Genomic DNA, 15,747 nt, shown 5'->3' with positions numbered 1-15,747 from the left:
AGGACCTGAAGCCACGCATCCTTCCTGTCCCTGCTAAAAGCAGCATCCTTACTGGGGAGGGAGAGAAATTCCTTTCACCTTCACACCCAGGCCCTTAACCAGTGCCACTCAGTCCACTGGAGTTTCATCTCAGACAGTGTTGCCCCACCCTCTCATAAGAACGGGTATTGGTAAACAGAGAGCATGTATTATAAATAAGCTAAACCTATTTTTGTGCCTTGCTGATTGTTGATAGGATACAATTAATGCCATCGAGGGCCTGACAGAATATTCACTCCTGATTAAACAACTCCGCTTGAATATGGATATCAATCTTTCTTACAAGCGTAAAGGTGACTTCTACAATTATAAATTAACAGAGAAGAATTTCTTTGGGCGGCCAGTAGAGGTAAATGAAACATGTTTTATAATATTTTATAATTGAATGGGACCTTTGAAATCATGTGTTTCACCCTTATTTTATAAATGTATCTATTCACTACTTAAACTGGGGATTCAAAAGTAAAGCAAAGAACCTGTGTGTACGTGGCATGGGGTGGAGGAGACAGCTGTTTAAACCAGACAGTGAAAAATAAGAGTCTTGCTAGGTAGGTACATGGAAGGACAGAGAGGGGCCTCCTGAGCCAGGCTGAGAGGTGGGAGGAGTTTGTCAAATGTGCCCAGATGGGTGGGTTAAATCTAGAAGAATCAGAGGATTTAGCCAGGCAGAGAAAAGGGAATGACATTCTGCTCGTAGAGAACAGCACCCACAAAGGTACAGCGGTGGAATGTAAGAGAAGACACATTTGGGAATCTGCCAGTGGGTCCCCCTAGCCCGGTTCCACATGCAGACTGTGGCCAAATTAGACTTGACCTTTAGGTCCCCCAACAACTTGCTCCATGTCCTTTGCTACTACTGGATTTTTTTTTTAAGATTTTTATTGGGGAATTGGGGGAAGGGGAACAGACAAGTTGCTGTCCTTTTGTTCTTCAGTCTAGTTGTGGAGGACGTTGCTTCACTGGCCCAAGTTGGCACCATCATTGCGCTCTTCCCGGGCAAGGCAGATCAGTCGCCAGCTTCTGGACGGCTGCTCACTGCGGCTGCTGGCCACTCACGCTGGCTGCTGGCTACACACAGTAGCCCATGGCAACCCACTGCCACAGGGGCTGCAGCCTACGCCGTCGCCGGCGACTCACGGCAGCCCAGCTCCAGGTTGAGCTGTTGTTCAGCATCTTAGCTGTAGAGGGCAGTGTCACTGGCCCTCATTTGTGGGATCCGAACCGGGGCCCTCTGGTGTCCCAAGCCAGCTCTTAACCAACGCACCACTCGGCCAGCCCACTACTACTGGATATTTAAAAATGAAAATCTTGATGGCCTATGAGAGAGAGAGAGAGAGAGAGAGAGAGAGAGAGAGAGAGAGAGAGAGAGGTAGATATAGACGTAGACACATTCCAACATTTAAAAATCCAGAGATTTCAAATAAAAACCTGATTTCCAAATTCTCTTGAAAAACCAAAGATTTGGCAATAGGGTGCTGGCAATGGTATGCATTCTGAAATTTGTGACAGTCGCCACCAGTCATGTGACGTATGTGTATGTACTTATATCCATACTTGCTTTGTGCCTGGCCCCTGCAGGCATATGTGCTGGTGGCCTCCCAGATTGGTAATGATTCTCCTTTCCCTGGGAGCATTTAGAGTTCACCGGACATTCACATTCTGAGCCAAGGGTCTAAGCTCTGATGAGGAGCTTAGCCTGTAGAGCATAGCAGACCACCATCTGAGGTTGCTGGAGTTATTCTTCTCTTACAGGAGTAATGCTGTGAGGCGCCTCTTATCATCTTAAAATAATTTTAAACTTCAGCTCATGACGCTACCCTCCCTATGAAGCCTGGGCTGTTTACATCTAGCTTGGCATTCTCTACTCCAGCATTTCCTAAAATGTGTTACATGAAAAAATGTTTGGTAGGAAACTAGTTTAAGTGAAGTTACAGAAGTTCTTTAGCGGGATTCCCTTGTCTTTAACACGAATGTGACGAAGTCTGGCGACACTGGGGAAGCGTGGGCAATGGGCACAGCAGAGTGCACGTCTGCCAAGCTTGTCTCTCGTATGTCCACAGAACCCTTCTCTCAGGCAATATCTCTATGTACTGGCTTTCCAGTAAATGCTGCTGTATCCCATCAGAGAGAACAAGAAATTGGGCCTATTTACCTACATTTCCTAAAATTTTGAGGGAGGTCTGATCACCTTTCCTGCACACCGAATGCTATTTGCTCTAGTGTGCTAAGGGAAAGGTAGGCTGCAGCCTTGGAGTGAACCAACTCTTCAGGCCTCTTATTCCAATGACCTCTCCCATGCTTTCCACCAATTAAAGGGATCTGTATGCTAATTTTCTCTGGAAAGGAGAATTAACTCATGCATTTATGTATTTACATGTATTTATGTATTTATGTATTCCCTCTCCTCCTAGCAGTGTTGGAAGAACAACAGCACCTAAGGATTTGGCAGGCTTGGGTAGGGTGCTAGGGCGTTTGGGTAGGGTACCAAGTGTTGATAAACAGAGACCCGTGGAAGTAGAGGCAACAAGCTATTAGGAGGTAGAAGAGGTGTGCCAAGCGGAAGGTGGGAGGGGCAAAAATAGGCTGCACCCACTTTAGAGTTCTGCAGAGGTTCCCTGTCCTTGCTGATGAAAAGGATCTTCTTTGGCATGTGGGATGCTGATACCCCAGCTAGGCACCGAAAGGAATTTATGGAGTTGGCAAAAGGAGATGAAGATCCACCTTTAACCATTTATAAAATTATGTTTAACTACATATTTCATTTAAACGTGTGTTACATTTTCATTTATATGTGACTTCTGACATGTTGGTTTTCCTGGCTTACTCACGAGATTTCAGATGCCTTATTTACATGTAGAAGGGAAAGAAAATTCCAGTATTTTGTAGTGCCTACTATGCGCATTGGATCTTCAATGTCTCATCCCTTTAATCTCATAAGAGCTCCGAGAGAAGAAGCTGGCAGGTGCCAGTTCACTGTTTTCATTGCTGTCTCCTTCCTCCCTATTAACTAATAAAAGAAAGCATGGTTTCTCCATCCACCTTTCCAGGTGCCCCTCAGTGATGATCTCGTTGTCAGTACTGGATTTAGCAGTGGCTTGGCTACAGTGCATGTAAGTATTTCATCAAGAGCAACTTAATTGGGAGTTTATGTGTCTACTTGTACCACATAACATAAAAGAAATTAGGGACTTTGCCACAGTTACAGAAATCTGGGCTTTGGTAACTATGACAAAAGTAGGATTCTTTTATCTAATTCTTTCTAGCTATCTTGGTACCTGTCCTCACAAATTATTTTTGAAAATGGCTATTTTCAAACCTTTTATGTATATAGTCTGTATATTTGTGGAAATTACTTATATAATTTTATACACACACACACACACACGTATTCTATAATTAGTAACATAGTCATGTCTCATTTATCCAGCATCATTGGGAATTGATGTATGAATGTAAAGGATTAGGTTTATTTTATTTTAGCCATAGATTGTATGGATATACATCAACAGCTTAGAAAACCTTGCAATTAAATGGGTAAAATAAAATGAACTCGATGTTCTCAGCATAAATTAACATCCTGTTGATGATTTTAATTATGGTCTCATCTTAGCACATTTATTCCTTCACACACTGTTTGTAAGACTGCATGGACAGGGGGTGGATTGTCCACTTTCTGTCATTTCTGGTTGCCTTCAGTGGACCTCCTTCTGGCAGCACCCGTGCCATCCATACGCACCCATATTTCTTGTTTACCATGGTGGTATCCACTGTGGTGTGTGGGCTGGGGAAAAAAAACCACACTTCCTTGTAGTGTTATGTATAAAATTAGAGTGTACAGGTTTGAGGATGAGAATCTCAGGAACTTTCCTGTGGAGTGAGGTGCTCAGATTCAAGTGCATGGGATTTGGACCAAGATTCTGCCTGACCAGGGGTCCTTTTTGCTTATGTTGGGCTTCTCAGCCATGTTTCAGGTTGTGGAGTTTGCCAAAAGTCCAGCTGCTGGGAAAATGGGTCTTTAATGTGCACCATTTCCCCTGGATTTTGAAAATGATACTTCAAGCATCCCATTTGCAGTAGCATAATACCTTTTCTACTTTCCCATTTCCAATAAAGTCTTCTTGTTTACTTGTCCCAATGTAGGTGACAACTGTGGTTCACAAAATCAGTACCTCTGAGGAAATTTGTCACTTTCATTTGAAAATTGAAGCCCAGGACATCGAAGGTAAAACAGCATGATTTACTGTAATTTTGGCTAAGCGTGAAGAATGTCAGAGAGCTGCCCTGGTTAGGAAAATGTCCTTGCTTAAAAATAATTCCTTAATCAAATTCTTTAGCAGGTTGACATCAGAGTAAACAGCACTGCCATTTATTATAATAGAGGTAACTTTTTAATAATAGTTGGAAACCGATATTAAATAACTTAATAACTAAGCTAAAGGTATGCACTATTGATCAAGAAATTGCTTTGACTAACAGCTTTACTTCTTAAGAAGGTAACTAGTTGTAAAGCCCCAAGAAAGATCTAATTTCAGAACCTTGAATTTCTGTTATTTTTGTGTCAGTATTTCATCCTAGGACTTTGAATTTCCTTTTCACCCTGTTGGATTTCCACCCTTTACCTTTTCTGTATTCCAAGAGTTCTGACAAATGCACATTTCTCTGCCTCCATCTTCAACTTGGTCTCTCCAGTACTTCTGGTCTTTTATTAACGTGCCCTTCTGTTCTGCCTGTGGCCTTCACATCCTTCTTCTGGTGGGTTGGTTCTCCCCATCAGTCCAAAAGCAAACATTCCAGCCTGTCCTCTAACCGAGGCCCCAGGGTCAGGGTGTGCGCTGTTCCTCGGCCCTGGTGGTTCCCATTTGTGGCTCAGAGGCCTGTTCCTACAGAAAACTTCCCAACTACCAGCGAATCCAGGCATCTGCTTTTCCTTCCCACAAGCTCCCCCAAACATGTTTCCAATACATATGTACCTTAAATGACTTCTTCCTTAAAAGATAAGTTCTTTGAGAGCAGAGACTTGTTCAAATGATTTAAACACTTCCTGGTATTGTCAGCAGCCATGAATTTTCAGAAAAATCACCGAAAGTCCCAATGTCCAAATCACAAGTCATTGTTAAGTGTGTTCAGAGACCTGCTCGTTAATGATTCTGTTCTGACAGTTTCCAAAACAATTAAAGATGGTTCACTCTCATTTTTGTTTGTTTGTTTGTTGTATCTGCTAGCATCCATCGGAGGCTACAGCGACTCGGATTACAAGCGCATAGTGGCGTGTGCCAGGTGAGCCCGTTTCCAGAGAGGGAACTTCACGTCTCACTTTTGCTATTGCATTACTACTTTGTATCTCTTTGAATTTTAAGATAGCCAGACGATGCAAAGTTGTCCACTTTTTTTAAAATGCAGAACATAACAGCTATTCCCAAATAGCTACTTACTGTACCAAACAGCTTGGGTTTTACTCACATAGAGGTTTTCCTGCTTTTTAAAGCCTTCTTCATCTTCAAACACTATAATATTAATTTTTTTCTGTCTTTCAGAAAGGGAGAGATGTAAATATCAGGAAAAGAAAGAACCAAAAAGCTTCTCTCATAAGCAGCCCCTACTCTCCTCCTTAGAAAGATCACGTTCATGCAGCAAACTGTCTGGCGGGTATACCAGTGGTTCTCAAGTCAGCTGCACATTGAAGTCAGTTGGGGAGCTTTCAGAAGAACCCAGAATTCTGGCCTCACCCCGGGGGCCATTCTAATGGTACCTAGGGTTGAGAACCACTGAGGCTGCACCCTTTGCAGATTAACTGCAGAGGCCTAAATTGGTCACTGTATGTTTCCTATTGCTGCTAAGTAACAATTTACCATAGATTTAATGCTTAAAACAATCCAAATTGATTATCTTACAGTTTTGGGGGTCAGAAGTCCTAAAATCAAGGTGTCACCAGGGCTGCCTTCCTTCTGGAGGCTTTAAGGGGAAAGCTGTGTCCTTGCCTCTTCCAGATTCTCGAGGCCGCCTGCGTTCTTGGCTTGCGGCCCCTTTCTCCATCTTCAAAGCCAGCAGTCAGCATCTTCCACTTTCTCACTGATTCTGACCCCTGCTTCCATCATGACACTTCCTTCTCTGACCCTCCTGCTTCCTTCCCTAATAAAGACCCTGGTTATCACATGGGGTCCACCCAGATAATCCAATATCGTCTCCCTATCTCAAGATCTTTAACATAATCATATCGGCAAGTTCCTTTTGCTGTGGAAGGTAACAGATTCACAGGTTCTGGAGATTGGGACATGGACATCTTTGGGGGCCTTTCTTCTGCTTGCCACATCTACCACCCTAAAATGTTTATGAAAAATGTGTGGTTTTGAAAATAGGTTATATATTCCTTAGTGATCACCCAGAGTGAACCAGTTAGTGGCAGAGCCAAGACTAGAACGCAGGCTTTTCCCCCCTTCTTTCCCTCACCCTTCAGTACCTCCTTCACTTTTCCTATTCTCAATAACAGTGATTTCTGTGGTTGGTATTTTGCTGTTTTTACTTATAATCAGACTCAATGTCAAAGCACTCAGTATGGGTAACTTAGAAATCCCATAGAGTTGTGTCATAGGTTAGAGCTGAAAGGATTTTAGGGAGGATATAGTAATCCCCTTACTTTAAAAACAAAGAAACTGAGACCTGAAGACGTGAAGGAACAAGCCAAGTTTTTACAAAGTTAGAGGCAGAGCTAGGGCCTCAACCCCCAGACCCTGACACCCACTCTAATGTCTAAACCACCTCCTTTAATCAGTGTAATCTGAGACCACTGGCTCATGAAACAGCACAATTGTTTCTCACCTCCTCCTTCCCAGCCTTGGTGCTGGTCCCAGCCCGGTCACTCTCTTCTTAGGACTTTTTCATTAGCCAGCTCAGCAATCCCTCCTTCCTTTCTTGGCCAATTTCTGTTCCCCCCCCCCCAAACACCTTTCCTTATTCCTGACGTCTTTCTGTCAAGGTCACCCTTTCCCAGGCAGCTTCCTTCCTCCTAATTCCCATTCCTACTCTCGGGTACCTCTCTTCTGGGGAAAGTGCTGTGATCACAGTTGTCTTTAAATCCTTAACACTTGTTGCAGGGAGGTGTGAGCAAACTTGCTCTGGGCAGAGCTAGAATCAATGCACAGGACCCTACAGGGAGACACACCGAGTGGACACAGAAAGGCTCTCTGATAGTGGAGCTGGACACCTGTAGGGCAGCCTCTGCCATGAAGTACTCAAATGACATGCGGCAAATCAGTTTACTACTCTGGGTCTCTTCTCTAAAGCAGGCTATTGGACAATCTGATCTCAAAGTGCCTTTCGGTTCTAATGTCCCACAGCTCTGCTTACATAAAAAGGCTGTCATCAAAAACTCATTCGTTTGATTTCATTGACAGGATGCCTAGTTCCAGATTGTTAATACACAAAAGAAAGCAAATAGAGACGTAATATTGAATATTCTATCCTTTGGTTTTTATAAATTGGGGACAGAGTGTTCAAAAAAGCCAGGTGGAATATGCTTTTGGCTCTGATGCTGCAGTTGGGTTGGATAAATTACAAAAGTAACTGTGTAGTACTTACTCATGTGAGAAATTCTTCGCCTTCAAATATTCTCTCTCCTGATTAAAAAAATGTCGGCACACAGTTTCTGTATTCAGAAGTTCTCTTTCGTGTAGTTAGCTTTTTACAACATCTCTGCTGTATTCATAAGAAGAGAAGAAAGGATTTTATTTCTCTCCTTCTCTCGGAACAAAATGCCTTTGGAAAAGAGTGCTGTCTTTGGCAGCAGGCAAAGAGTTTCTTAAAAGGAAGGTTTCTGTTCCATGGTTGAAACAGTCACCATGGCAACCAGTCATCAAGGCTCCAGCAACTTTTCATGGACACTTTCCACTCAGGAGGCCCTTTTCCATCCTGTTGACAGAGTATTTGCATCTGTGAGCAAGAGTTCTCTGCTTCTGGTGATACTCAACCATCCAATTAGGGAGATGTCCAGATACATGTCATGTTACAGTTCCAAGTTGCTTTATATTCTGTTCTAAATTGTTAATCTGGTGAAGAATGGAGTTAAATTGTTGTAAGCCAAGAATTTTATAATACTTTAAATTATTATGGTAAATAGTACCCCTAAAACTTTGAATATATATGCTCTATAAAGTGTGATTAGGGAAAAGAGATTCCCTGCCAACTCACTAACTCAAATAATACCCTCCCATTTCACTAACGCTATTCCTTTAGGTGAGATCAATTCATTTTCCCTCTATGAAGAAGCTATTTTCCCAGTTTCTTCTTTTACTCCTGACTGCTCTTCCAAGTTCCACTCTCAAATGTCCAACTGTCTCTGAAGCATCTTGAGGTGAAGCTGGAAACTGAAACTCAGTCTCTGTAGAACCACACTCTCTCTGCCCCCGGCCCCAGTCCCTGACCCACCATTTTAAGTCTTATAATTCTGCTTAATGGTAGCTTGAAGCCTCTGCCACCCAAAACGAAGCCTTGGAATTATAAAGGTTTAATGTAAACACAAATTGATACTTCTTCACAGTTAATTTTAGAAATGGGAAAATGATTTGTGGAAACCGCTCAGCAGAACTGGGATAAACTCGTTTCCGGAATCCCCATTCCAGTGCTCTTTTCTCTCTCTTGCCAGAAACAAACAAACAGAAACCCCACCAACTCTCCCATTTTACCCCCTTTGCTTTACTCCTTAGCTCCTCCACAAGCACAATTCCTAGACATAGTTTTAAGGATAGTTCTTAAAACATTTTTAAAAAATAAAGTGTCTATTGTGAAAAATTTATAATATAGCAAAAAGCATGGAAAAGAAAAGAGATGATCACTTATAATCTCACCATCCAGACAAGGTAGCTGCCAATATTTCCTTCCAGTATTTTCCTGAACTGCTTATTGAGTCTCTTGCCAGTATACAACTGATTTTCTCCTTTGACTATGCTCTGCTAGCAAAAGAACTAGAATGAGAATCAAGAGACTTATGCAGCTCTGAGGTGACCTTCAACAAGTACCCTACTCTCATCCTCAGTCTCCTCAACCAGTTATGAGTAATTAAGAGCTTGGACTGAATGACTTCTATGATTTCTTCCAGCTCCAAAATGGTGGTCTACTGAGATTATTGATCAAATAAGTAAAGAGTTAGTTTAGATGACTAAAAGGTCTCTTGCAACTCTAAAATTCAGAGATTGCAATGTATATATTGTAGAGAGGCAAATAAGTGGAGACCCACCTTCAAAAATTAAAGCCTTCTGAGGAATAGGGCCTCTTCTTAAAGCATCTCATCCATTTATTTACTTCATTTTCTAATCACTAATTATTTTAGCTACAAGCTCAGCAGAGAAGAATCATCTGGGTCTTCCCATGCAGTGATGGATATCGCTTTGCCTACTGGAATCAATGCATTCCATGACGACTTAAAGGCTGTAAGTGTTTTCTTTTAAATATCATTATGGATGCTTGGTTTTCTTTACTGCATTATTTTACAGACAAAGCTATTTATTTTCATTCTAACATGTCACTTTCATAGAATCACCCTGAATATTCTTTCCAAACCAACAATCTACCCAAGGGTTGATTTTTCAAAGTGAAGTGAGGGCATATACTTGCATGGCATGAAAAATGTGAGTGCATGTGGTAACATGTTCCAACTTTTTCAAGAAGGGGAGCTGCTCTTCAACTTCTTTGGATAGTGGCTTACATCACCATGATCTAACATCTCATCATCGGATGAATGCATTTAAACAAAAAGATCACAGTATTAAATTCAAACTTTGCTCTTTCTCCCCTTAGCTTGTGGAAGGGGTGGATCAACTATTAACTGATTACCAAATCAAAGATGGACATGTTATCGCACAACTGAATTCGGTAAGCTCCAACTGCCACCGTCTTAATTTTCTATTACTACTCAAAACTTACAAGCTAAAATATTATGAGTCTCTTGTCTCCCATAATTTCCTTAAACCTTGAATTTGCCAAACAGATTCCTTCCGATGAGTTCCTTTGTATTCGATTTCGGATAGTTGAACGTTTTCAAGTTGGATTTCTGAGTCCTGCTACTTTCACAGTGTATGAATACCACAGACCAGGTAACCAACTCTATTCTGACATTTCTTCAGAAGACTACTTTGTATTAATTACAGAACCTTTAGAAATCTACCAGAGGCTCATAAATTTTATATTATCACCTCTCCCAGGGCTCACTCTACACAAAAGTCTCAACTTGACCCCACAAACTACTGCATGACATTGAGCAAATCATTTCACCTCTCTGGTCCTCAGTTTCTTCATTTTTAAAATAACTGGACTAGATTGCTCTTAGCATTTCAATTCTTTGCCTCAAGTTTATCTTTAGTGTTCATGTTCAGTATTCGTTGTACCTCTCCTTTCTAGAGAAGCCCACTTAGTCTACTACTTCTTTAATCCTCCCAGAATCAACTTCTACTCCATCTATATTCTTATCACAGTTTGCAGAGAGCTGTGTTAGAACAGTTGTCACATTGCATTGTAGTTATTTGTTTGCATGCCTTTATCACCAACACCAGACAATGTTTTCTTCCTTTGTGCTCCTAGTATCTAACACAGTGTCAGGTACATAATGTAAATCAATAAATGTCAAGTGAATGGCCCCACATTTGATCACTCAAACACTTCTGAGAATGTTTAATGACTGGAAAGTTCTCTGGTTCACAAGACAGATGACTCCACTTTGGACACTTCTACTTCTTAGAACATTCTTAGAGTGAACCAAACTCTGACACCCATTCATCCTGGTTTTAGCTTCTGAAATCACATAGAACATACTTAGCCTCTCTTCCCCTTGAGAAAAAAATACATACACACACACACACACACACACACACGCACGCACGCACACACGCACTTCCTTTCAGTAGACTCTCGTAACATTTTTTTCTCTCATTCATAGAAGAACCAAATATTTTAATTCTAATAAATGAATATTGACCAGTAAAATTTCAAGCACCAAAGGGTAGATAATTTTGAGGATAGAGGGGCCCATGCAAGGACAAGCAATTCAAAATTTAACCTCCACAGGCCTTACTACAAAAAGAAGGGTTTGCAATAAATGATCTCCAAGGCCCCATGGGAGAGCCTTGCTGATCAGTGAATGTGTTGTGTATTAATCAAGCCACCTCTCCTAACCACGCTTTCATTGTCACAGATAAACAGTGCACCGTGTTTTATAGCACATCCCATAGCAAACTTCAGAAGGTCTGTGAAGGAGCAACGTGCAAATGTTTAGAAGGTAAACTTCATTTAACATGTTTAGGCTGCATACTGGTTTAAAGCAGCCAGTCACAGTCCAGGGCTAATCTGGGGGAAGCAGTCTGACAAACTGTCATAGCTCAGAAGTAGAAATGTCATCTCAGCTGATTGAAAGCTGATTCATTGAGCATTATAAAGCTACTTCTCAACACCTCCTGAACAATCTCATGTTTTCTACTGTACAGAGGCAGAGAGATACCTTGTAGGCTATCAGAGGGATCACATAATTTAAATTCTTACTTTCCACCTGGCCTTGCTCATGTAGTAGGACCACAGTCTAAGAGAACAGAGGCTCCTCTTTCTTGCCCTTGTCCTCCCCAGTTAGTGACATTCTTTGTTTATTGTCCAGTTTTGTAAACCCAAGGCAGCCTTCTTGGCCAAGAAAAAGACCCAGAATTCACAAATAGTCAACTGACTCCGTGAGGGTCTGGGTTGGTTTGGTTTTATTTTGGTTTTCCAAAACATTAAAATCTACAAATTTCTTAGGTACTTATTACACCATCTTATAGCTGTAAATCAGTGAAGTTATCATCTGGTTCCTTCAAGGGACTTTTAATTATACTCAAAATGGGAAAATTTCTTTCATTCTCAATGGAAACATATACATTTCTAAAAAGCTGAATGTAGAGTGACTAGCCATTCTAAGAGTAAGTCTCATGTTCAAAATTTTTGTTTTGTTTTTGCTTTATGTAATGTTTCACTTTATGGAACTGAAGAAAATGGACACGTCTTAGAAATCTGGTATTTGTAAGATTATCTTAGATTGTCTCAGGGCTCATGGACTGTGTGTTTACTTCTAAAGAGAGTGTCTATTTCCTTACATTAACCTAACTTTACCACTTTTCACAAAATCCAGCTGACTGTGGACAAATTCAGAAAGAATTGGATCTGACAATCTCTGCAGATACTAGAAAAAAAACAGTATGTGAACCAGAGATTGCATATGGTAAGTTCCATTAAATAGGGATAGTTTATGAATATATGATCAGTTAGAAAGATCAACAACTTTAGGTAGTGATTATATCAATAGAATAGTCCATGTATTCCTTTGAAGTAAAATGCCATCACTTTTTAGTATTAACATGCAAAGTTATTTATCCTTCAGCAAGAAACATGATTTTCATTAAAATAGATAGAAGTGACGTGCACACCCAGCCAAGACACTTTACGTCAATAGATTCCATTCAATTAAAGGTGTTAAAACATATTCAAGGAGAGTTTTTGAGAAGCCACAAAATTTCACTGTTGTATTTTTCCAGTCGGTGGAGCAGAGGCAGAGACAAAAGCAATTTTAGAATTTGGGTTTTTTACTTTTTTATAAATCGCTTTGAAGATAAGGTAAAAATATCAATACTATATATTTTTTTTTAAAAGATTTTTATTGGGGAATTGGGGGATGGGAACAGCACTGGGGAATTGGGGAAAGGGGAACAGACAAGTTGCTGTCCTTTTGTTCTTCAGTCTAGTTGTGGAGGGCGTTGCTTCACTGGCCCAAGTTGGCACCATCATTGCGCTCTTCCCAGCAAGGCAGATCAGTGGCCAGCTTCTGGAAGGCCGTTCATGGTGACTGCTGGCCGCTCACGCTGGCTGCTGGCTACACACGGTAGCCCATGGCAACCCACTGCAGCAGGGGCTGCAACCTACGCAGTCGCCTGCGACTGGTGGCAGCCCAGCTCCAGGTTGAGCTGTTGTTCAGCATCTTAGCTGTAGAGGGCAGTGTCATTGGCCCTCATATGTGGGATCTGAACCGGGCCCTCTGGTGTCCCAAGCCAGCTCTTAACCAACACGCCACTCGGAAAGCCCTAAATAATTTTTAATATATGCAACATTTCAGTCCATGTTTGAGACTCTCTCCATTTCCAAAGGAGCATCTCCTGGTTGTCCAGAGCTCAGAGCTAAATCGAGTGCCCAGGTACATGGTAGTCTTGCCTCAAGTTTGTCATAGGATTAACTCCTTTATTTTCTATCCATAGTGTCTAGTGTTTATTTCTGGATATTTTTTTACAAGAAAGAGAAAGAGCATATTGTACACTATCTCAAATCTCTTCTTGAAAATTGGTAGGGCGTTATTTATAAACAAAAAATCAGTACAGTTGATTTGGCACTTTGTGTTTATCAACTGCTTTCATATACGGTTTCTCACTGGAGTCCCATAAGACCCCTTTGAGATAATAGAGGATCATCCCTATTTTACCAGTGAAGAAACTGAGGCTCAGGAAAATTTTAAAACTTGCTCAAAGCCATACAGGATGTAAGCAGTCAAACCAGGAGGCATCCTGGTCTCCAGTATTATTTCCATTATATTACTTGAATTCTCTTAATGGAAATGTAGCCATCATGATGACTTTTGTATGGTTCATAGTCTTTCTTTCTTTTGAATTCTTCTTGATTTTTTTTTAAAGCCAAAAAGCTACCCAACTCAGCCAAGACCCACTGCAGCTATTAAAATACATTGAGACTGGAAGAGAATATTATATTGTTTTAGCAAAAAAAATTTTCACTAAATGATTTCTTCCCTCCATTTAAAATTATTTTCACTCTTAACTACCCGAAACCTATTTTAACACAGAATATAAATGCAATCTGGATTTAGTTTATTACATTAAAAAAAACAAACTTAGCTGGCTTTTTTGGAGACTACGGGTTGTTACTGGAATCAGAGAATAGAAACAAAATAAAATAGTTCCCTCTCTCCACCTATACCCACAATAATAGGTACAGTGCTCATATCCACCATAAAAATTTATGAACTTGAAATCCAGGACATAAAATAGAAAAGGATCTTTTCTATTTTAAGCCACTAATTTACACAGTCTTTGTTTCTGCTACAATGAGTTTATTCGTTCATCTGTTAAAAGTCTTTTCTTGAAAGAAATAAACTAAATCCAGAATGCACTTGTTCTCTGTGTTAAAATAGGTTTCTGATATCTAGCTGGGTAGCTTAGATCTCAAAACCGGACAAAACTTTTAGGTCATTCAACCCCATCAAAAGCAAAAACAAAAGGATCTTTTCTCAGGCCACATAGAAGAAGGGATGGGTCCCTTCAAGCCGGTCATTCCAGAGCTGAGGTCAAATACACCATGGATTAAACATTGATGCCTAAATGAAGACAAAACAGCTTTGGGAGTGACTCGTGTCAGATAGCTGCCAATCTAAGCAAAGATGAGTCAGAAAACAGAATCCTATCAAAAACCAAATAATCAAAGCCTGTGGAGGTATCAAAGCAAGGGAGGGGACAAGGAGGCTCACAGGCTGGCCTGCATGGTAGATAAAGTCCCCCTCCCCCACCACTCCCCACCCCCCACCCTGCTGCTGCCCCCTGTGCAGCGTTCAGAGAAGGAAAGGGCTCTTCAAAGTGCCCCATGGGCACAACTCCACTAATCTTAAAAGATCAGAATCTGAAGCTTATATCTAACAAATGCTTATTTGGTTTGTTCTGCCTGCTTCTGTCTTAATTTAATATTGTTCTTGTCCTAATCAGTCAAGTCTATCATGGAGGCCAGGGCTGATGATTCTAAGTAGAAAATATCATTAGAGCCATGATCAGCAGATTATCTGGGAAGGCTTCTTGGAAGAAATAAGATGTCCCTTAAGGTGCCCTTACGAGCTTACTAGACTTCATTCCTTATCGGTTTCACAAATTCTGGCTTCTGTTGGACATGGCATTAGTGGTATTGACCATGAGCTGTTGTTGTTTTCTTTTTTGCCAGCTTATAAAGTTATTATCACATCTATCACTGAAGAAAATGTGTTTGTCAAGTACACTGCAACCCTCCTGGATGTCTACAAAGCTGGTGAGAATTTGTTTATCCCTTCTTCCATTCAACACTTATGTAGTAGTCATTATGTGCTGAGCTTTATATTAGACACGGAGGACACAACTTGAATAACAGAGTCCCTGCCTTCATAGAGCTTATATTTTCTTTAAGGAGACACATTTTTTTTTAAAGAAGTGGGCAAATAGATTAAATAATTATAAAAAACTGTAAAGTATGTTAAGAAACTTTTGCATACTTTGGTATGGCTTTATTCGGGGTGTTCATTTTTATATATATGTAAATTTTGAATTTACATAAATAGGAAAACACCACATACTTAACCACTTACACAAGAATTGCTGTACACTAACAACAAACCAACATAAAAACAAAACTATTTAGAATCAAGGGCAACTATGTAGTTCAAAGATAATGATAAATTGGTACTTCTAAAACAGGGTGCTTAGAGCAGGTGAGGATATAAATGAAAAAAAGATGGTTGACGCTGAGGTTAATCTCTTTTCTTTTTTTTTAAAGATTTTTGTTGGGGAATTGGGGGATGGGAACAGCACTGGGGAATTGGGGAAAGGGGAACAGACAAGTTGCTGTCCTTTTGTTCTTCAGTCTAGTTGTGGAGGACGTTGCCTCACTGGCCCAAGTTGGCAC

At 40.7% G+C, this 15,747-nt stretch overlaps 1 protein-coding gene across 1 annotated transcript in view; it reads left to right on the top strand.

Moving 5' to 3' along the window:
- The window catches only part of C5 (complement C5), a 104,083-nt gene that overhangs the window by 70,175 nt on the left and 18,161 nt on the right, over positions 1-15,747 (top strand). Inside the window, exons 30-39 of the mRNA XM_019648268.1 lie at positions 236-388; positions 3,087-3,149; positions 4,180-4,261; positions 5,262-5,316; positions 9,362-9,461; positions 9,829-9,903; positions 10,019-10,124; positions 11,219-11,302; positions 12,179-12,268; positions 15,034-15,117. Coding sequence (XP_019503813.1) covers positions 236-388; positions 3,087-3,149; positions 4,180-4,261; positions 5,262-5,316; positions 9,362-9,461; positions 9,829-9,903; positions 10,019-10,124; positions 11,219-11,302; positions 12,179-12,268; positions 15,034-15,117 — 892 coding nt within the window. The remainder of the gene's footprint in view (positions 1-235; positions 389-3,086; positions 3,150-4,179; positions 4,262-5,261; positions 5,317-9,361; positions 9,462-9,828; positions 9,904-10,018; positions 10,125-11,218; positions 11,303-12,178; positions 12,269-15,033; positions 15,118-15,747) is intronic.

This window comes from Hipposideros armiger, unplaced genomic scaffold (assembly GCF_001890085.2).
Source record: "Hipposideros armiger isolate ML-2016 unplaced genomic scaffold, ASM189008v1 scaffold_123, whole genome shotgun sequence".
NCBI classification, from domain to species: domain Eukaryota; kingdom Metazoa; phylum Chordata; class Mammalia; order Chiroptera; family Hipposideridae; genus Hipposideros; species Hipposideros armiger.
The sequence above is the reverse complement of the archived record's forward strand: the minus strand, read 5'-3'. Positions and strand labels throughout refer to the sequence as shown.